This window comes from Bos javanicus, chromosome 22 (assembly GCF_032452875.1).
Source record: "Bos javanicus breed banteng chromosome 22, ARS-OSU_banteng_1.0, whole genome shotgun sequence".
Taxonomy (NCBI): Eukaryota; Metazoa; Chordata; class Mammalia; order Artiodactyla; family Bovidae; genus Bos; species Bos javanicus.
Window position 1 is genome coordinate 54,174,134 of NC_083889.1, and position 23,348 is coordinate 54,197,481.

Below are 23,348 nucleotides of genomic sequence, written 5' to 3' on the forward strand. Positions count from 1 at the left end.
TGATTTTTGTTTCTTTGCATAAGACCCTGGAAATTATAAAATGTTCTTCTCTTTGTTTATAGGCTCCCGAAATTTTGCTGTGATGTGCCTTGATGTGAGCCTGTTTTATCCATTGTACTGGACACACCATGAGTCTTTAAATCGGGAAACTCATGTCATTCCAGACCTGGGGAATTTCTTGAATTATATTACTGATGATGATATCTCTGCTTAATCTGCTATTTCTATCTGTGAAACCCACTATCCACGTTACAGCCCCTGAACTAGACCCCTAATTTTCTTACCTTTTCTCTCCTACTTTTTATCTGTATCTTTTTGCTTTACTTTCTGGGAAATCTTTCAATTTTTCTATTTACTTTTTAATATTTACTGTCATTTACAATTTTTTCTAAGAACTCTTGTAGGTCCCTGAATATTCATTTTTTTATTACTCCTTATCCCTACAGCATAAATACACTGTTGTCTGCTATTTTTCTAAAGAAGGTAGCAATTGTTTTGTTTTATTCTCTGTCTTTTCTCCAAGTGCCTTTTTCTGTTTGGTTGGTTGGTTGGTTTTGACTCTATCATGTTAGCTGCTTTCCTCAGATGTCATAAACTCCTACTGTCTGGTCATATTTAAAAGTGAGAGATCAAAAAGTTTAACTGGTGGGGCTTATCAGCTGTGAATGTCATGGGAAGAATCTGGTTAGCCTCTTGATGGGGATAAATGTCTGTGTCTTTAGGTGTTTCTCTTCAAGCTTGTCAGATTCTCCAGAAGACTCCTTCCATCTCTAGTATGAATTGAGACTACTGGAGTCTGAGGGGCAAACCGGGGCCAGGCACCTAGGGAACTAAGCATAAGGAATACATTTGTTCCTTTTATCTACCTATTTTCCAGAATGTCTCCTAAGCCTACAGCTATGCCCAGCACTCCTCAGCCCAGTTTCCTCAGTTGCAACCTCTTCAGAAAACAATGCTTCAGATTTCTGCTTAGGGGCAGTTGCCCAGCCAGGAGAAATGGAGAACAGTTTCCAGAGATCGAACTATAGTTTTTCAGCTTTCTCCCAGGTTTCATTGTTTTAGCCCCTTCTTCACTCTCCCATTACACAATACCTTCTGCTGCCAGTTCCTTAGTGGTGGTTGTTTGTTTGTTTGTTTATTTCTCAACTTTCCCCTCCAGTGGCTTACAGTTTCTACTTACCCATCTGCTTTCCAGTTTCTAAGAGGCTGTTGTCTTCTGTCTGCTCCCCTCATCTTTGTAGGCTTATGTTTTTTACCAAAGGGGGGAAAAAAAGTCCCTGCTTTGTAGCTTTTGTAGGGTTTCCAGAGGGGTCAAAAATGCTTAAAAGATGCTTGCTCCTTGGAAGAAAAGTTATGACCAACCTAGACAGCATATTAAAAAGCAGAGACATTACTTTGCCAACAAAGGTCCATCTAGTCAAAGCTATGGTTTTTCTAGTAGTCATGTATGGATGTGAGAGTTGGACTATAAAGAAAACTGAGGGCCAAAGAATTGATGCTTTTGAACTGTGGTGTTGGAGAAGACTCTTGAGAGTCCCTTGGACTGCAAGGAGATCAAACCAGTCCATCTTAAAGGAAATCAGTCCTGAATATTCATTGGAAGGACTGATGCTGAGGCTGAAGCTCCAATACTTTGGCCACCTGATGTGAAGACCTGACTCATTGGAAAAGACCCTGATGCTGGGAAAGATTGAAGGTGTGGGGAGAAGGGGACGACAGAGGATGAGATAGTTGGATGGCATCAGTGGCTCAATGGACTTGAGTTTGAGAGAGCTCCAGGAGTTGGTGATGGACAGGGAAGCCTGGCATGCTGCAGTCCATGGGGTCGCAAAGAATTGGACATGACTGAGCAACTAAACTGAACTGAACTGAACAGAGGGTTCAAAATTAAATACAACAGCTTTAAAACTCATCTTTCAATGTCATTTTTCTCTGGCAACAGACTGCAGCTGCCTGGATTTCTTTCAGTTCAGAAATAACTTTTAAAAATTGATTCCTTCCATTCAGGCAAGTTTGTAAAGAGAAGACATTTCCAAAATTTGGCAAAGCTTTGCTTACATTCTTCCATGAACCAAACCATTGCCTCAAGACATCTTGATTTCAACTACAGAGGTGGGTTGTCTTGCAAAGGGTGCTGAAATGCCTCCTCATTTCCTTGACTCTTTCTCACTTGCCATTATCTGGAACTACTACCAATCCTTCACATCTGAGACTTAGTGACTCTTGTGTCATTTATGGAAAGTTCATTTAGGACTTCCCTGGTGGTCCAGCGGTTAAAAATCTGCCTGTCAATGTAGGCAACATGTATTCAGCCCCTGATCTGGGAGGATCCCACATGCCTCAGAACAACTAAGTTGGTGTGCCACAACTACTCAGCCCACACCCTAGAGCCCGTGAGTTACAACTACTGAGCCCACGTGCTGCAACTGGAGAGTAGCCCCCTCTTGCCTCAAAGAAGAAATGTCCATGAGCAGCAACGAAGACCCAGCGCAGCCAGTTTCACTCTTCCAGAGAGTTCAGTTAAACTTCGGAGAAATGAGACAGTAAAAAGATAACTTGTTGCTTAGGCTTAAACTTATCACAAAATATTTCTAGTATTTTCAATTCAACTCTTTGCCACTCCATTATTATTATCAATATTATCATCATCATCACCATCATCATATATAAAAAACAATGGAGTTAGGGACGCTATGAAAAGATGCTGGGGTATATATGCCTGCTTACAATTAGGAAAACAGACAAAATCTGCTTTACTCTCCTGTCAGCATAAACATATTTAAAGGATGTTTAGATTTTCTGATAATTTTTTTCTCTTGATGAGTCTGCCTTCAATTTCTTGGGGAGAACCAAGAGCCTCCCTACTTTTCTCATCCTCTTCCTTCCCTCTAGGCCTCAGCTTCCTCATTTGTCTTCTAAGTAACTGGAAGGTAAACTCATGTTCCCTCAGCTCACAGTCCATAGGTGGAGGAGGGGCGGAGCAGTCATGTCCACAGCCCGGACAGCCCTGCATCCCTCATGAACTGTGGGCTCCCTGTAGACAGAGGCTGCTTTATTCTCATCACTGAAGACACACAGAAGGAAGGGGATGACTCTCCTAAGAGATGGTTTCTCACCCCTGTTCCTGATAAGAGTAGAATCAGCCTGGAGAAGCTGTTTCCCAAGAATAAAAAAAAAAGTGGGAACTGGACACAGACCAATGCTCTTGCATGTACTCTGCTTCCAGGTTATTCTGGGTGACCCTGGCCAAGTTGCTAGCTGCCCACCGGCACAGGCAGGCCCACGGGGGCCTTTGGAGTCATTCTGATAGAACCCTGGTCTGCTAGCTGAGAGTCCCTGAACCATCCACTGTCTCTCCTTGTGACACTGTGACCCTGGACTTGGTGTGTGGCCTGCAGAGGGGAAGGAGAATCCACAGGACCTCAGAAACCAAAGAAAGGCAGCTGGGAGGAGGGAAAGAGGCCCAGGGTCATTCATTTACAGCCCAATAATTGCAGTAAATGCCTCAGGCCATACTGTTCAGAATTCAAGGAAGGGGCCCCATGGCAGGTTTCTCCTCAGGGCCCTCTCCAGCCTCCAGTATTCACTCATTTCATTCAGTCTTCAGAAATGAAACGAAGCAACTCCGGTTGTGCAAACCCCTTCCAGGGGTATCAAATTCTGCCTCCGCAAGTTACTAACTGGCCCGGGGACCTTCGGAAGGTTGCGTAACTGGGTGTCTGTTTCATCTGTTCTGCGGAAGGGTTACTGTGAGCATTAGAAACACTGTCCGTGAAGTGCCTGGGGTTGGCTGCGGGCTCATCATTCTGAAAAGAGTACCAGTAGCATCGGCCTTAAAAGTCCAAAGCCTGTAGCCCAAATCTGGAAGCAGAGGCGGAAGCCACGGCTTGGGTGTTCCACAGACTTGATTTCCCCGGAAAAAGGGCTGCACAGTGGCCTCCGTTCAGTGTCTCCCAGACAGTGAAAGGAGGGCAAGTGTCTTCCCCAAGGGCGACTTTGGCCCCTATAGAGAAAGTCAGGAGAGGGACGGCGGCTAGACCCCGGGAAGGTGGCTACCGGTCCCAGTGCTCCAGGCGAGAGGCGGGAGTGGAGGCAGGAAGGGGAGGAGGACAGGGAGGAGGGGACTGAGCCGGCCAGCTCGTGCTCCCGCGGCGCTGGGCGGAGCCTGGGCGGGCCCGCCCCGCGCGCAGGTGAGCGAGCTGGGGTGGAGCGCAGCGCCTCGGATGCCAGGCTCGGGGGCCCGCGGCCGCCACTCTGCACCACGGGCCACAGTCGCTTTCCCCGCCGAGGCCCAGGCGCCTCGGAGCCATGGCCAGCCTCAACTGCGGGGTCGCGGTCGCACTGCTGGGGATCTTACTGCTGGGCGCCGCGCGCCTGCCCCGCGGAGTGGGTGAGTGCGGCGCTGAAGGGGCGCTGAGCGCTGAGGGTCGCGACCGCCCGCCAGCCGGCGCCTGGCGGAGAGGGGCGCGGGTTGCCGAGGGTGCAGGGTGGGGCGGGGGCGGCGCGGTCCCGGGGGTCCCCGGGACTGCCCGGCGCCGGAGCGGGGTGGGCGCGGTGGCCGTGCCCTCCTGGATTCCGCGCCACCTCGCCCAGGACGCAGGCCTCGCTTGGCACGCGGGGAGCCCCGCGGTCGGGCGCCCGATTCGGGCGCCGAGGGAGAAGGAGGGAAGGGCGCGCGGCAGTCGGGCGCGGGGAGCTCGCTGAGGCGGCGCGCCGCGCGCTCGCTCTACCTGGGCTGTTGGTGGCGCCGGGCGGGCCGTGAGGAGAGAAACTTCCCTCTCGGGTGCACCCTCCTACCTCAGCGCCCCGGCCAGAGACGCGGGCGAGGAAACGAAACAGTGGTTTAAGCGTCACCATATCCTAGCTTTCGCCTCGTTTCCCCCCTGTCCGCCCGGAATTTTCTCGCTGTCCCGAAGTTCGGGAACACGAATTCCACAAGGAAAGCGCTCCTGCGCCGCGGAGGCTGGGCAGCCCGGGCCCTCGCACCTGTGGGCGGTGGACCCTGACGGCGGAAGGGGGTCGGCGGAGGGGAGGGTCCAGCGCTGTGGGGGATCCGGAGTTCCGGTGGGGGCGGGGCGGGGGCGCGCAGGGACGCCCCCATCCCGGCTGCCCGCGGGGAGGTGCCCTGCGGGCCCTGGAAGTATTTACACCATGAATACCTGGTCTCCTCACGTAAGGACTTGATTTGAAGCCTTCCCTGAGACTACTACAGGTTTTGTGTGGTGGTTTTTTTTCCCCCCTTTGGAAAGAACTACCCAGGAAGCGATCTTTAATTATTACCCTTTGCTGCATCTGAGGGGACGTTTGCGTTTGGCAGGCAGACAAATTAGAGGAAATTAAAAAGAATGGAACTAAGCGGATGAGTTGAACTTGGGCGTTCCGGCAACTGCCATCATGACAAATTCGAGACGGGAAAGCTTCCTGGTTCTTTTCCTCAGCGGTGTCAGGCGACATATTAACTGCACAGTAGATGGGATATTGAACATACTGTGCGCGTATTTACTGTATTTATTGTAAGTTAGGACTGAGTTTTCAAGATTTCCGTTGAAAAAAGTCTGTTTAAGAATAAAGAGTAACTTAGCAAATGAATAGGTGTAAACGTGTGTATGAGAAAAAAAGTGTGCCCACCAGACTTGGGAGCCGTCTTGAAACTCGGGGGAGTTGTCTGAGATGTTTCTGGTTGTGTGTGATAACAGTTGAGAACTCCAGTAAGAATATGATGTAAATCAAGGCATCAGTACATTACTGATCACAATGACAGACTGTCCTGAACTGGCTTCTGTTAACGTGTCTGATTCCTACTTGTGGCCTGGGGAGGCTGCCATTTTGGTTTCCAGTGGAGCCTGTTCTTTCCAGGAAGTTATTAACTGTTGGAGCAGTGTCTCACCGTTCATTGTCTAAATACAAGGAAGCCCAGGAACTTGCCCCTTTCACTTTCTTAAATCCCTCCTGTGTTCTCAGGAACTAGACCTGTGAGGCCACATCACTGGGCTGAACTAATGGTTGTGTCTTTTTGGTTGAAGCAGGCAGAGTACATTTGCTTTGCCCAGAAGTTTCTAGAGTCTGTCCTGAAAAGACGGAGAAAATCAGAGAGCCTGGCATAGTGGATTTATTTTATAAATCCCTGAACTCTCTTAATACTCTTCTGAATGAAAATGAAGTTGGTGTCACTGCACAGATGGAACTGTAAAGGAAAGTTGACATCGCCGTGGGGTGTGTTTGAGTTCGGTATTCTTACAAGTTCCCCCACTTCTAAGAATGAAGGGCTGATTAAGTTAAAATAATCCTGTTAAAACCTCAACTTAGTGGCTTTCCAAGAACCACTCAGGTACCAGAATCTGGGTCAGTGACCCCATTCTCGCTACCATTGATTCTTGCCATAAGTATGAGTAGACATCAAATGATGTGTTCTCTTAACCTGGGTGAGTGTGTGAGTTCGTCGTTCTTCAGATTCAAATGAGGAGCTGGTGCCTGTTGTCTGGAATGTGTAACTGGCAGAACTGCTGGGTCCTCCCCCAAGCCTCCCCAACACCCAAACAGATTTGTGTGAGACAGTCAGAGACCGCTGCTCTGCTGGTTGTATGATGTGCCCGGGTGCTCACCTCAGCCTCAAGCTTCACCTCAGATGCCAGCGTTTTGTCTGTGATGACCGGACTGTGCTCCTCCTCAACATTCTTCTAGGGGTTCTCCCAAGCTATCAATGTGGGGAAAGGAAGTTGAAATTATTTACATGTTTTAAGTACTATATATATTGTTGTTATTGTTTAGTCGATAAGTTGTGTCCAACTCTTGGCAACTCCATGGACTGTAATAGCCCACCAGGCTCCTCTGTCCATGGGATTTTCCCAGTAAAAATACTGGAATGGGTTGCCATTTGTTTCTTTAGGGGATCTTCCCACCCCAGGGGTCGAACCATGTCTCCTGCTTGGCAGGCAGATTCTTATACCCCATGCCTCAGCTTTGATTTTGCTCAGTGGGGCTGGCTTTGGTTTGGATTGAGGAGAAGGGGAGTTTGCTGGTCAGAAGGACCCATGATTGAGGTCAAGATGGGTGGAATGCTAGGGGATGATACAGTGCTAAGGCTCTCCACCTGGGTGATTAAGAAAAGTTCACACCCTTTCATTATCATTCTAAATTGTAAAAATTATTCCACAATCAAATTATTTCAGACCTCTTCCTACCACCTTGTAATTAACCCATTACTTTCTCCGGGGCATCTGGCAGTATTCCAGAGAAACAGGCAAGGAGAGCCAAGTTCCCTCCCTCACCTCTTTGTAACCTTGGGTTTGTATTCAGTACATCAGTGTTGTTTTTCTTTTTTAAATTACTAAGTGCTACTTGTAGTAACTAACACACATTTAGCTTCTTCTCTGTGCTGGTCATTCTTCTGAGTATTTTATGTGTAAGCATCTCCCATTACTTAACATCAGTAATTCATCCCTAAAAACCAGACATTCTACGTGAAAACACTCACTGATGCCCTATGTCTCATTATTTCTTGTGGGACAAACTGTAACATCCCATTGCACAAAACCCAAACCCCCGACAGTTTCTGAAAGCATAATGAAACACTGGGAGATACCAATATATAATTAACAGCCAATTCTATTAAATGTAAAACGTGTAAGACATCCTTTCCAAATTGCAAGACGTTTATGTGGCTCTTTGTAGACAGTTACTTTGTGTGTAATAACTTCTTGCACCCCCATTTGTTGGCACTCAGAGAATCTCCACTAGATCCTGACATTCTGCCTCTGTGTACAACATATATTTTGTTTAAGGTGTTGTGTTATGTTTCGAGATGTAAATATACATGTTTCCTAAATAGACATTGGCCAAAAATAACTATGATGGATGACACAGTGTTTGCGTAATAAAAGCTCAGCTGTTTCCTCTTGAGAAAATATAAATCAAGAGTCATTTAGCTCTCCTTCTTCAAGCATGTACTCCTAGAACCCTGGGAATAGAGGAGCACAGAGAGGTGAAGTAACTTGCCCAGGGTTACCCAGCAGGTATGTAGTGATGCTGAGATGCTACATCACCAGTGCACCATGCCCGCTATGTGCAGTGGGACTCAAGACAGCATTTGCTGGTCATCTTAGAGACTGTCTGCACGCCAGACATTTTTTTAAAATGTACATATTTCTTTATTTGGCTGTGCTTGGTCTTAGTTACAACATGTAGGATCTAGTTCCCTAACCAGGGTTTGAACTGGGACCTCCTGCATATGAAGCATGGAGTCTGAGCCAATGGATCACCAGGGAAGTCCCTCTTTCATTTTTTAAAAAATCAGCACTTACTGAGTGCTGTGTTCATATCTGTTCTAGAAATGTGTATGTGGTATTTTTTTATTGAGATCACATTTGTTTATAGCATGTAAATTTCATGTATACAGCATTGTATTTCAACTTATGTATATCCTATAGCATGTAAAAGTCACTCAGTCATGTCCGACTCTTTGCAACCCCATGGACTATACAGTCCATGGAATTCTCCAGGCCAGAATACTGGAGTGGGTACCCTTTCCCTTCTGCAGGGGATCTTCCCAACCCAGGGATTGAACCCAGGTCTCACGTGTTGCAGGTGGATTCTTTACCAGCTGAGCCACCAGGGAAGCCCATGCTACAGCATGCTTACCACTAAAAGTTTATTTTCTATCCCTCCTTGTAAAATCGACCCCCTTTTCCACATTTGTGTCCCCACCCCTCATCCCTTCCTCTCTGCTAACCACTACTCTGTTCTTTGAATGTATGTTTTTGTTTGATTTGTTCATTTATTTTGGTTTTTTGTTTGTTTTTTATATTCCATATATGCATGAAATCATAGAGTATTTGTCTTCCTCCATCTGACTTATTTCACTTAGCATAATGTCCTCAAGATCCATCCATGTTATCACAAATGGCAAAATGTTTCATCTTTTTTATGGCTGAGTAGTATTCCAGTGTGTGTGTGTCTGTCTGTCTCACATCTTCTTTATCCATTCATCCATGGATGGGCCCTTGGGTTGTTTCTGTATCTTAGCTATTGTTAATAATGCTGCTGTAAACATTTGGTACATGTGTCAAATTAGTGTGTTTGTATTCTGTGGATAAATACCCAGAAGTGGAATAGCTGGATCATATGGTAATGTGTATTACTGTTAATATTTAAAAGCTGTGCTTAGAAAAATAATTGTCTGTTCCTGGTAACATAATTTCAAATAGCACAAAATGGTCTGTGGGAGGAAAGAAGTATGTCCCCTTCTACGTCTGACCCCAGGCCTCCTCCCAGAGGCAGTTGTGATTTCTTATGCATTGTTCCTGAGCATGTAGAAGTTAACAAATGTATATACTGCCCTTCTTTGCACAAAGAGGAGCAGAAATACAGTATATAGTGGAGGATGTATCCCATATGTTTCCTGATTTTTTTTCACTGAGCAATCCATTTTGGTGCTCACTATATAGCAAAACATACAGAGCTATCATATGCTTTTTTTTTTTTTTCACATTTCCAGTGAGCATTTATTATTAGTTATACCATGATTCAGGATCCCAGGGTGGGGATCTCCATGTACCCAGGTCCCCCTTCACTACCCTGGGGAGAAGGACGGAGGACAGAGGAGGTGGGATGGAGCCAGTTCAGATCTTCCCAGGAAACGTGCCTTCTGCCTGGCGATCGTCCCAAGTTGACACCCAGGATGTGGAGCAGAGGGACTTGTACACACGCCGGTACCATTCGCACACGGAGACGTCACCCCCTTTAGCGGTCATTGCCTTCTCACAGCGGTGGAAGTCCAGGTAGTTCTGCCAGCAGTTCCTGGTCTGGTTCTGGTTGGGGAAGTGGCTGTCAAAAGGAGCAGACTGGTAGTTCTTGATTTTGGTCTTGATGTCTTCTGCCATAGTGCTGACTCCTAAAGATGCCCCTGAAGTCGCTGGAAGCTCAATGTGACCCTCAGCAAAGACTATCATATGCTTTTTGAGAGCTGTACAGAGGTCCTCATCATGGAAATACCATATTATATTTAATCAGCAGCTTATAATGGATTGTTCCCAATCTTTTGTCTCTATACACTGAGCGTCAGTGACCATCTTTGCAGTTGATTTGGTTGGATATATGGACAAGTTTATCTGTAGTTGAAATTCCTGGATGAGGAGCTACTGGGGTTTGTACAGAAAGTGAAAGTTGCTCAGTAATGTCCAACTCTTTGCAACCCCATGGACTATATAGTCCATGGAATTCTCCAGGCTGGAATACTGGAGTCGGTAGCCATTCCCTTCTCCAGGGGATCTTCCCAACACAGGGATCAAACCCAGGTCTCCCACATTGCAGGCAGATTCTTTACCAGCTGAGCCACCAGGGAAGCCCAAGAATACTGGAGTGGGTAGCCTATCCCTTCTCCAGGGAATCTTCCCGACCCGGGAGTCGAACCGGGATCTCCTGCATTGCAGGCAGATTCTTTACTAGCATATCTAGAAAACGACAGAGCAAATGGAAGAAAGTAAGTAACAGTGGAGTAAGTTAATAAGTGGTGGTGCCATCTGTGAATCTGGGCAGTTTAATTTCAGAATACAAGCTCTTAACCGCCCCCAGCCTGCAATTTATTCCTTTCTTTATTCTTTCCAGTTGAAACTAATTATAAACTTTAGACAAGGGAAATATTTTGAATCTCCTTTCAAATATTCACCTCTGGTTATGTGATCAGAATGCCATGAGCACTGTGTATCAAGAAGGCTGAAGATGCGCCTGGGCTCTGACAGCTTCCAGGTGAAGTGTTTGCACTGAGGGCTGATGGATCCTTAGTGACTTTTTACCTGATAAGTCTAATAGTTAAGGTGTGACGCACTTCCAGCTGCTGTAACACAAACCCAAATGTGTCTAATGGCTCAAACACAATAGATGTTTATTTCCTGCTCATAGGAGGCTGTAAACACCAGTGTGCTCTCTACACCTGCATCTCCATGTCTTCTCTGGAAACAGGTTCATCAGTACTATTTTTCTAGATTCCATGTATAGGCATTAATATATGGTATTTGTTTTTCTCTTTCTGACTTACTTCACTCTGTGACATACATACATTATCATATGTAAAATAAATAGCTGGTGGGAAGCTGCTTTATAACATAGGGAGCCCAGCCTGGGACTCTGTGATGACCTACAGGGTGGGATAGGCAGGGCAGGGAGGCCCAAGAGGGAGGAGATATAGGTATAATTATGACTGATTCACGTTGATGTATGGCAAAGACCACCACAGCATTATAAAGCAGTTATCCTCCAATAAAAAAAATTACATAAATAAATAAAAGGGCCCTAAATGGGATCTCCTCCAAGCAGTGATATGGGGACACAGGCTTCTTCCATTCTAACTCTAGCATCTTCAACAAGTGTGGCCTCTGTCCATCTATATCAAACCTATGGTCATGATGAGGACTTTGTACTGTCCTACATGTTCTCTCCTGTGACCTACCTGGCTTCACAGTATCCCAGCCTGGTTTGTTTCATTTGGAATTTTCTAAACAGCAATACTGAATTTGTGATAGAATGCAGTAGAAAATCAGATTTTGTTTTACTGACTTGCACTTCACACAAACATTTGTAAAACTTAAAGTTGTTTCTTCAGATACTGTACTTAAAAAATATCTGCACTTTTCACTTCTCTCCTGAGTACAGCCCAAGCCAAGGGCACCACTGAAAGCCTTGTTGGTCTGACTTTGCCAGGGAGGGGCTGTCCTCTTGAACGGGCCGTCCATTCTGCCAGAGGGAAATACAGTATTCTTTGTGGGTTTCCTCAGTGGCTCAGTGATAAAGAATTCACCTGCAGTTTAGGAGATGCAGGTTCAATCCCTGGTCGGGAAGATCCCCTGGAGAAGGAAATGGTGACCCACTCCAGTATTGCCTGAAAAATCCCATGGACAGGGGAGCCTGGGGAGCTACAGTCCAAAGGGTCGCAAAAAGTCAGACCTGACTGAGCGACCAAGTACAATATTCTCTGAGGCCATTAACCACCTCCCCTGAGAGTCTGAACATCTTTAAATAATATTTAATATTTGGAAAATATTTTGGAAATATTTTGAAAAAATACAACTGTTCCATGAGCACAAATGGGAAGCTTTCTTTGTTTTTAACAAAGTGTAAATATTCCCTACCCTCAATGACAAAAAATCAAAGCCTTCTGGGGGAAATGTGCCATTTCTGCAACAATGAATGGGTGCGAACCTGCTGCCTTTGGCTGGGACAATGAAAGACAATCTCCAGGTTTAAGTTAATCAACTTTCCAAGTCCAAAAATCACATGGAGTTCAAGTCAAGCTGTTGTTTTTGTTTTGAGGTCTGCCCACTTGGCCACGTTCAGTGTCACACAATGCTTGGAGCCACGAGGGCGACTTCTCAATACTTGACAATGTGTGGTCCAGCCGGAGCTGGGCTAGGATGGTGTATGTCCAGGCATGTGCCAGATTCCTTCAAGCAGATGCTTTGTCTTCCATCACTGAGCTGGTCATGGGGACAGCAAGTCATTTCCAACAAGGATGTATAGCAAAAACATTTTTTAACCTGAAGACAACTCACAAGCATTTGTGAGAAGTCTCAGGACATCGGGCTTCCCTGACGGCTTAGACAGTAAAGGATCCGCCTGCAATGAGGGAGACCTGGGTTCAATCCCTGGGTTGGGAAGGTTGCCTAGAGAAGGGCATGGCAACCCCCTCCAGTATTCTTGCCTGGAGAATCCCATGGACAGAGGAGCCTGGTGAGCTACAGTCCATGGGGTTGCAAAGAAACATGAGGATGCAGAGGTGATGAGATGAAGCCCCTGCATGTGATGGGCTCAGGGCATCTCCTGGACGCAGACAGACGTTTGACTCTGGTGCAGGGTGGCACTCGGCCACGGCAGGGAAGCGACGAGCCAGCAGCACAGCGGGTGAAGTTACCATATATTGCTGCCCCTGCTAGAAGTCTGCCCTATGCTGGAAGTCCGGGGCAGCAGGAGACACTGTCTCAGGAGGAGTCAGTCTGGGGCGATGGGTCATCTTCACCACCAGCCATCTGGCTGACAAGTCTCACTGGAGAGCAGGGCCTCGGAGCATCTTCCAGGCATGGACCCAGTGAAAACAACATCTGTAAATCACTCAGCACAGTGTCTGCCCTCAAACGGATTCCTCGCTTAAGAATTGATACTACTTTGATTATCTAAATTGAGCCCAAAAAGAACACCGAGATTTTTTTTAGCAGCAGACCATCTGGACCAAACTGCCAGGCCAGGTTGCTTTGGGGAGACGTTTTGGTTGTTTCAGCCTAACTACACAGCGTGCTTCAGGCAGTATCGCAGTAGTCAGCTTTGGGCCCTTAGGAGAACATCTGGGGAAGCTCCTGGATTAAAATCTGCAAGAAATCAGTGACACAGGAACATGTTTTGCTTTTGTGTGTGTGTGTGTTTTCATCATGTGTTAAAAAAATTTTTTTTTGCTTGCACTGGATCTTCACTGCTGCACGCGGGCTTTCTCTCGTTGCAATGAGTGGGGACTAATCTCCAGTTGGAGGTGCAGGGCTTCTCACTGCGGTGACTTCTCTTGTTAGCACAGGCTCCAGGTGTGCGGGCTTCAGGAGCTGCAGCACACAGGCTCAGTAGTCATGGCTGTTGCCCCACAGCATGTGGGATCTTCCCAGACCAGGGATCATACCTGTGTCCCCTGCATTGGCAGGCGGATTCCTAGCCACTGTGCTGCCAGGGGGTCCTAGAACATGTTTTAAAAAATTGTTTTCAAGTGAGCAGCTGTGCGCGCGCGCGCGCGCACACACACACACACACACACATGCATACACACAAGCACGCATATTTTCTTTTAACCAAGGAACTGACCAGACCAGTTTTATATAATGTAAACATCATACCCAGTTACACATGAGAAGTGAAGAGAATGCCTCAGTGGGCTTCTGAAGTTTACAGCCATCCTTGTGAGCAGGTGTCAAAACTAAACCGAGTCTGAGCTGCAGTGTGCCAGGCCATGAAACCAGAGCCGAGTTTTCCGTGGAACCTGGCAGGGCCGCCACCTTTCACCACTGCTGAGAGGTGGAAGATTGCCCAACTGCTCTGAAGTTGCTGACAGTCTTATCAGGCACTCCAGCCGTAGGCTGTCAGGAGCAAGTTCTCAACTTACCACGACAAGGAAGATGTTTTTCAAATAGTAAACAGTGCTCGGGTCATCTTGCAGAAGCCCATGTCAACGTGGTGCAGCCAAACCCTGGAAATAACGTCTTCCAGCTTCCCTGATCTCAGCCTCTGTGGGAATACAATTCAAGTTCCAGCCAGGAACCTGACACACCCAAGAAGGTGTGTCCAGCTGGCACCTTGAAACTCCAAATAAACATCTTCTGCTCCTTCCTCTGGTCACTGGAGACTGGAAACAGCCCAAATATCCGTCCTTAGAAGACTGGTTACATTAATGATGGTGCATTTAAACAGGGGAATGCTGCACAGCCATTTAAAAGAATGGGATGTACAGATATGGTGTGGACCCCCCACTCCAACCAAGATACATTCTGGAGGGGAAAACACAAGACTCAGAACAATGAGGATGGTATGCAACCTTTTGGCAAAATGAAATAAAACAGGAATGCCTTATGCGCACGTATTTTATTTTGTGCTTCATGTATCATTTATCTAAAAGTAAAATACATTTTTCAGCTTTATTGAGATTTGATGTATATACCATGAGATTCTCCTCTCAGCGGCACTCTTTGATGGGCCCTGTCAGGTGCGTGATACAACGTTTCAGTCCCCCTGTGAAGTTCCTCCAGACCCCTTTGCAGACAGTCCCTGCCCCTTGGCCCCTAGCAACCATTTGTTTGCCTTCTATCAACATAGTTTTGCCTTAAAAATAGTTTTAAATTTAAAAAGAATTTAGAGACTTCCCTGGTGGTCCAGTGGTTAAGAGTCCGCCTTGCAATGTGGGGGACCCAGGTTCAATCTCTGACAGGGATCTAAGATCCCACATGCCGCAGGGCGACTAAGTCTACTTAGCCACAAGTACAGAGTCCGCACGCCACAGCTAAAGTTCCCGCAGGAGGCAACAAAGATTCTGTGTGCTGTAGCTAAGCCCCAGCCAAGTAAATAAGCAAAGATAAATAAAAAAGGATTTAAAGCCAGGTAATGAACATCTCACACGCTAGTAAAGTAATGCTCAAAATTCTCCAAGCCAGGCTTCAGCAATATGTGAACCGTGAACTTCCTGATGTTCAAGCTGGTTTTAGAAAAGGCAGAGGAACCAGAGGTCAAATTGCAAACATCCACTGGATCATGGAAAAAGCAAGAGAGTTCCAGAAAAACATCTATTTCTGCTTTATTGACTATGCCAAAGCCTTTGACTGTGTGGATCACAATAAACTGTGGGAAATTCTGAAAGAGATGGGAATACCAGACCACCTGATCTGCCTCTTGAGAAATTTGTATGCAGGTCAGGAAGCAACGGTTAGAACTGGACATGGAACAACAGACTGGTTCCAAATAGGAAAAGGAGTACGTCAAGGCTGTATATTGTCACCCTGCTTATTTAACTTATATGCAGAGTACATCATGAAAAACACTGGACTGGAAGAAACACAAGCTGGAATCAAGATTGCTGGGAGAAATCTCAATAACCTCAGATATGCAGATGACACCACCCTTATGGCAGAAAGTGAAGAGGAACTAAAAAGCCTCTTGATGAAAGTGAAAGTGGAGAGTGAAAAAGTTGGCTTAAAGCGCAACATTCAGAAAATGAAGATCATGGCATCCGGTCCCATCACTTCATGGCAAATAGATGGGGAAACAGTGGAAACAGTGTCAGACTTTCTTTTTGGGGGCTCCAAAATCACTACAGATGGTGACTGCAGCTATGAAATTAAAAGACGCTTACTCCTTGGAAGGAAAGTTATGACCAACCTAGATAGCATATTCAAAAGCAGAGACATTACTTTGCCAACAAAGGTCTGTCTAGTCAAGGCTATGGTTTTTCCTGTGGCCATGTATGGATGTGAGAGTTGGACTGTGAAGAAAGCTGAGCGCCGAAGAATTGATGCTTTTGAACTGTGGTGTTGGAGAAGACTCGAGAGTCCCTTGGACAGCAGGGAGATCCAACCAGTCCATTCTAAAGGAGATCAGCCCTGGGATTTCTTTGGAAGGAATGATGCTAAAGCTGAAACTCCACTACTTTGGCCACCTCATGTGAAGAGTTGACTCATTGGAAAAGACTCTGATGCTGGGAGGGATTGGGGGCAGGAGGAGAAGGGGATGACAGAGGATGAGATGGCTGGATGGCATCACTGACTCGATGGATATGAGTTTGAGTGAACTCCGGGAGTTGGTGACGGACAGGGAGGCCTGGCGTGCTGCGATTCATGGGGTTGCAAAGAGTCAGACACAACTGAGCGACTGAACTGAACTGAACTGAACTGCAAACCCATCATCACTTAAAAACATAAATAATTCAAAGCACAAGCCCTGGAAACAGCCTATCGCTAGTATCTACATTGGAGAATCATTTAGTTACTTTAGACAATGAACGTGCATCACTGAATATAAACTTCTCTCCTAAGGAATTCAGGAATTAAGAGGAGGAAATGAATGCGTGGACACCACGGTCCTCTGTTTTGCTGAACAATTCAACAAGTATTGACCGAGAATGCACAAGGTTCCTTTTAACATTGCTCTTTGAGGTTTATTTTATTGTGTCCATGATTGTTCTAAGAGATATGAAAATAGTAAACTGGTTTATAATGGGAACTGTGAGTCTCTTTCACTGAGCAGATGAGAACATGATGTCCTTTGAGCTCTGAAGTCTGTGGATGTGACTTCACAGGCTGGGCCCAGCCTTGTGCATCTCTGTATGCCTGCACCTGGCCTGGACCGAGCTCGCCATTCCCTGGAGGCACACGGCCACAGTCAGCCTTCTTACAAAGGCAGCACCGCCCTTCCAGTCCCAGATGCTTTGGGATCCCTGGGCCCCGGTGCGGACGTGGCTAACTGTAAGAACTATACCACCCACAACCAGTCCTGAAAACGGCACAGAAATGGCATCAAGCAGCCCCGATCACAATGATGTGAATCTCTTAAGGGGGTGGACCCCAGCTTCCTGAGGAACATGCACTTGGCCAAGAAGCACAGGAAGAAGGGCCTGAAGAAGATGCTGGCCCACAGTGCCAAGGCCATGAGTGCATGTGCTGAGGCTGTGGAGGCTCTCACGAAGTCCAAGGAGGTCAAGTCCAAGACCCCAAAGGGTGGCTGCTGCGTGCTTAGTCAGCTTACCTACATTGCTCACCCCTAGCCCAGGAAACATGCTTGTGCCCACATTGCCAAGAGTCTCAGGCTCTGCCGGCCAAAGTCCCGGGCCAAGGCTCACACCAATGCCCAGTCACTGGCAGCTGCGCCTGCGGCTCATACTCTGGTTCCCAAAGGTGCCCAGGCACCCACAAAGGTTCCAGAGTAGAGGCCTGGAGAAGGAAATGGCAACCCGCCCCAGTAGCTTGCCCAGAGAATCCCATGGACAGAGGAGCCTGGTGGGCCACAGCCCACGGGTTCCCAAAGAGTCGGGCATGACTGCAGAGACATAGCACAGCACAGAGGCCTTTATCTGCCAGTGTGAGGACAGGAGAGCGGGTGTGATCCCCCTGCTGCTGCTGTCTGCATGTCACCGCTCCTCTGCTGTTTGTACAAATGAACCCGAGGCAGGATCTGTCAAAGAACAAAACGGCTGCAGCACCAGTTGTCTTTGGGCCTTCCGCGTCTCTTGTGCGTGCCCTGGCCCTCCTCCTGTGGCTTCTTCATTGCCCTGACCCCTGCCGCCGCCCCACGCCAGGGCAGTTCCACCCTGGTGTGAGGTTGTTCTTTGTCACCCCCAGGCCCTTTGTTTATAACTGTGGTCGATGTCCAGTCCTTCCTGGTGTACTGACTGATGACTACAGTGTTTAGTGTATGGGCTTAAAGTGTGGCCCTGTTCTTTAAGGAGTCTGGGAAGCTCCTGTGCTGGCATTGAAACCATCTGTGTTGTTTCCAGGAGCTCCAGAGAGCTCTGGTTCCATAGTCCTTTATGTCTCATCGCAGAGAAGAATTCGGGGAGAGCAAAGTGATAGGTGAGTGAAAGTGTTAGGCGCTCAGTTGTGTCTGATTCTTTGCGACTCTACGGACTGTAACCCTCCTTCTCCAGGAGATCTTCCCAACCCAGGGATCGAACCCCGGTCTCTTGCATTGTAGGCAGATTCTTGAGCATCTGAGCCACCAGAGAAGCACAAAAAGTGATAAATAAGAAGTGATTTGTTAGAACAGGATGTGAGGTTTACAAGGGGATGGGCGAGAAATGCCGTGCCCTGAGAACTTACTGGGCTACGGTTTTTTATAATCAAAGGAAAAGCGGGGAGGAGGAGAACTTCTTTATCTTTCTTGAGTAGACATTATGCTTCCATCATCAGCTCCTCCTCCAAGTTGAGCAGGGGAGTTTTCTTGTCCCTACATGGTCAAGCTTGGTCCACAAATTGTTTTTGTGTGTGTGTGTGTGCAAAGAGCGTGTCCTAACTTACTGAGCTCACTGGGCAGGATGTGGGGCTCCCTGGCGCCATTGTTTCATTGTCTGGGGGCACGTCTTATGCTTCTGCTGAATGGTTCTGCTGCCAAGCAAGCCTGCTTGGTTTTGTGGTTAAGCAAACCAGCTCTCTTGAGTCATCATTAACTCACAGGGGTCTCCATATTTTTCCTACTTATAATCCCCTAGTGGGAGTAACTATTTAATAACCGGTTTTGTCCCTTCACTCTTTCCCTGTCAGAATGGCTGGCGAATTCTTCAGTTGCTTTTGGGGGCTGAAATGAGGCCCTGTCCTGTGGCCTCCCGTCCCTCCAGACTTCCAACAATAACCTGAAGCATTCCCCAGCCCTGGCCCGACCACCACGTGTGTGCTCAGCCACTCATTTGTGTCTGACTCTGCGACCCCAATGGCACCCCACTCCAGTACTCTTGCCTGGAAAATCCCATGGATGGAGGAGCCTGGTAGGCTGCAATCCATGGGGTTGCTAAGAGTCGGACACGACTGAGCGACTTCACTTTCACTTTTCACTTTCATGCACTGGAGAAGGAAATGGCAACCCACTCCAGTGTTCTTGCCTAGAGAATCCCAGGGACGGGGGATCCTGGTGGGCTGCCGTCTATGGGGTCGCACAGAGTCGGACACAACTGAAGCGACTTACCAGCAGCTGCGACCTCCATGGACTGTAGCCCATCAGGCTCCTCTGTCCATGGGATTTTTCAGGCAAGAATACTGGCGTGTGTTGCCATTGCCTTCTCCAGGGGATCTTCCCAACCCAGGGATCAAACCCATATCTCCTGTGTTGCAGGCAGATCCTTTACTGCTGAGCCACGTGGGAGGACCCACTCAGCCTCTCCGTGGGGATGCTGTGTGTGTGGGCACTCCGAGAAAGAGGATGAGGAAAGATTTGCCCTCTACTGTAAGAGGCTGGTTTTCCCACACCAACCCAGGGAATAAGGTGGGTGGGGTGGCGAGGGGGACAGGGTTGGGGTGGGGCGGGGGGTGCCTTCTCCATCAGGCCCTGCCTGGTTTCTGAGCCAGTGCATGAGGGAGCAGCTTTACAGCTCTGATGCCTGGAAGGACAGGTGGGAGTCTCCTACCAGGAGAAGGTATTTCCTCCCTAGCTAACCAGAGGTCTGGGTTGAGATTTGAAGGCCAAATAAAGAGGAAGGAGATTCGGTAGCGGGGGTTTGGGGAACTCTCCTTAAACATAGGTGTGATTTCGCCCATGAGTCCCACTGACAGTGGCCTGCAGAAGTGAGCCTCTCCAGCCCGGGTTTCTGCAGATGCTTTTCTTCCAAGACCTGGCACTAGCCCTGTACACCCAGTGCTTCGTTCCAGAATGATGGCTGCTTTTTGTCTGCCACTAACTCAGCCACTAGCCTCCCATGCCCACGGCCCCTGGGCAAGCCTCACAAAGCCACCCACGTCTCAACACGCCAGGTTCCCTTTTCTCAGGTCCTTGTCTAGAGTCACTGCCAAAAAAAAAAAAAAATCACACAGAAGAACCGCACCCCAAACATTTTGAATTCCGGGGAACTGTCAACTTTCAGTTTAAATCCAGAGCCACATTTGCAAATGATTTTGAAACAAAGTGCCTGTTTAACTATTTTAAAGAAATGCCTGTCCCTTTTGATAGCCTGAAGAGTCTCTAGCAAGCCAGCCACTGAAAAATGTTTCATTCCGTTTCGCTTGGAGAGAGTAGACTGTGCCCATCACCAGGCCCCTGGCTGGCCGTGTGTGGAATTCTCTGGGCAGGGCTGGGTCTGCCATGAGCCAGTGTTCATGTGCTAGGCTCTGATGTCAGGCTGCAACCTGGCCCTGCCTCTTACTAATCACACGTGCCTGGGCAAGTTCCTTGACCTCTCTGAGCCTCGGCTTTGTCATCTTTAAAATGCGGGTTAACGTTCGAACCTGCTCCGTGGGGTGGCTGTGGGCATTTTAGCAAGTGCAAGCACAGATCCTGCGTGTATTAAGTACTCATTGTTATTCTGAAGGCTGGCCTGGTATCTAGACTCCAAAGGCTTCTCATCCAAGGAAGACTGGTTAGTTTGTGAAACAGCAACTTCCCTTGCACTCCTTTTGGATGTGAATGTGGGAAATTAACTATTTCCAGGCCAGAAGATGGCTGATCTTCCTGCCGTTGGTGAGACTTTCCCCTTGGTTTGCCAGTCCGTGAACAGACCTGGCCAAGGCCACGCCAAAGAGATTTAGGGTGGCTACACCAGTTCTTCCTCCACAGCCTGCAGGCCGTGCAGCCCCAGGTCCACTGGATTAATAACACTTTAACTTTGGTGGTGTGAGAGTCTGGCACTCGCTCCCAAAACAGGCCCTGTTCTGATGGGTTATGTTGGTACCCATGCTCAGGCCCTTGGTGTCAGCCAACAGCTACACGTACTTGATCACAAGTACTTCCTCCCCTCCTGCTGGTTGATTCCGCCAGCTTTGGCAACTTCCCAGAGGACAGCTCAATGTGGTACCTGGGGGGTGGGGAGGGCAAGTGTGCGGAGGTCAAACCAGAATCTCCCAGTTGCCTCCTGAGCTCAGCAGACAGGGACATGAGGTCACTTCTCTGAGCCTCAAAGGGATGCTGAATTCGAATGAATCAACACACGTGGAAGGACCTTAATAATAGCTGGGCAGGGCTAGGCCAGGGCAGGGGAGGTGTGGAAAATGTAAGGAAGCACTCACCCTTGCACAACCCTGAGTGTGATGGTTTGCCCCTAGGCACCTTACCTGCGCTGCCCTCTCCCAGCCCAGCCCCGCCAGGACTCTGGGCTCTAGACTGAGAGCCAAGCTGCTGCGACAGTTGTTTCTCTACTTCTCACCCTCAACAACGCCCCACGAGTACTACCCCGGTGGTTATAATGTGCTAGCTATCATTACTAATATCAACAATAACATCATTGGTTGACTACCTGGCACCGTTCTAAGCAATTCACAGGTACTTTCTCATTTAATCCTTACAACTATTCCATTATTGTGCCCCTTTGCAGGGAGGAAAAGTAAGACACAGAGAAAGTAAGGAATTTGTCTAGCAGGACACAGCTGGTAAATGGTACCAAGCCAGGAATTGATCCCAGGCAGTCAGATTCTAGCATCCAAGCTTTTCACCACGACACTGCCAAGGTATCCCAGTCCCACTGGGTGAAGCCCGAACTCCATGGCAACAACCAAGCCTGGCCCCTGCCTCTGTCTCCAGCCTCCTCGACCCACTCTCTAGGCAAACCAGACTCCCTGGAGTGGCTCCAAGGAAGGCCTTCTTCACACCTGTGGCCCTGCACCTGCCTTTCCCTCCACTGTCTTTCCTGACACCCGTTTCTCTGCAAGCAAACCCCTTACTCATTTTTCTAGACCCCACTCTTGAGTCTGCTCCGTGAAGTCTTCCTTGACCACCCCGAGACAGTTCATAGCTGACCTCAGCATCTTCAGAGTACCTTGACCTTCCTTGGTGCCCTCAAGTTGCTGACTATCCGGTGGGGTCACATGGGGCAGACAGACAGGCAAACGTACACTCAGTTCTGTGAATTCAGCAATCGCCTCCCATAAGGCAGGGGTCCTCAACCTCCAATATCCAATGCCTGATGACCCGAGGGGGAGCTGATGTAATAATAATAGAAATAAAGTGCACAATAAGTGTAACACACTGGAAGTATCCCAAAACCATCCCCCTCCCCTCACCCGAAGCCGTAGGAAAATGGTCTTCCACGGAGCTGGTCCCCCATGTGTAAAAAGGTTGAGGACTGCGGCCCTGAGGAGTAGAGGCGGGAGGAATCGGGATGGTGTGACCTGCGGGGTGGGTGCGGGGTGGGAGGGTGAACCCCCTACCTTCTGCTGGTGTCTCTTCCTCTGCCTCTTGTGCTGTGAGCATCTACAGTCTAACAAGCTGAATTTTGTAAACCTGGCTCTAAAATCAAATCATCACTTTATTTGATGCTCAGCCAGCAAAGCATGGGTCTGCTCTGTGGAGGAGCAAACTCCAGCCATCGGCCCCGTGGACTCACTGAGAGAAGGATGTGGGTCTGCAGTGGGATATCTTCCCGAAAGAGGACAGGGCTGTTTCCCCAGAAGCAATTATCTCCTTATGGGCTTGCCTGGGAATCTGACTCCCACACGGGCTGCAACTGATCAGTCACGCTGATTCATAGTCGTACCGCCTGGCTCCTGTGTTCAAGTTCTCAACCTCCCGGGCATTCGTCCCGTGGGTCTTCGTATGTGTCTCCTGGCGCCCGGGCTGAGCCCAGACCCTGGCCGGGAGCCGTTCTGTTCATTTTCTTTGGACAGAGAGAGTGGATGAGAGCAGAGTCTCCCAGGAAACCACACCCAGAGGCAGCAGATTCTGACCCATCTAAGAAACTGTCAATCACATTTGGCAGTCTTGTAACCTGTACTGGCCACATCTGGGAACAGATAACTTCCTGGTGTTTCCCTGGTGAATCCCCTTCCTTGCATCTGCCTCCCTTACAAAGACAGAGACCAGCAGGGAGAAGGAGTAACAGGGGCATCTGTATAATATCCTGTGATAGGTGACTAATGAATGGTGAATAATGAATGGTGGTGATTAAAACAATTGGAAATTCCCGCCTGAGGAGCTCCTGGGGAGGCAGAAACTCCGCAAGGCATCCTAATAAGGAGAGGTCAGAAGGCAGGGGAGCGGAGGATGAGAGCTGTGACTCACGTGCCCACGTGTGGCGCCTGCAAGCTCTCCAGCCGGCAGCCCACGCACTGCTAACGTAAGGGTCGCCTTGGATTTCTTTCAGCCCCTGAGCCCTCGAAATCGTGCCGGAATCTGGAGCTTTGTCTGGGTTCCTGTGAACTTGGGTAATA

At 48.2% G+C, this 23,348-nt stretch overlaps 2 protein-coding genes across 2 annotated transcripts in view; one reads left to right on the top strand and one right to left on the bottom strand.

The window, feature by feature from the left end:
- The first annotated feature begins 4,169 nt into the window (after positions 1-4,169).
- CDCP1 (CUB domain containing protein 1) overlaps positions 4,170-23,348 on the top strand; it is a 56,634-nt gene continuing 37,455 nt past the window's right edge. Inside the window, exon 1 of the mRNA XM_061397053.1 lies at positions 4,170-4,390. Coding sequence (XP_061253037.1) covers positions 4,309-4,390 — 82 coding nt within the window. The 5' untranslated portion in view covers positions 4,170-4,308. The remainder of the gene's footprint in view (positions 4,391-23,348) is intronic.
- On the bottom strand, positions 9,476-9,970 carry LOC133235500 (cytochrome c oxidase subunit 6B1-like). The gene has a single exon (XM_061397054.1). It carries the CDS (start codon positions 9,945-9,947, stop codon positions 9,618-9,620), a length of 330 nt encoding a protein of 109 aa, XP_061253038.1. The 5' UTR covers positions 9,948-9,970; the 3' UTR covers positions 9,476-9,617.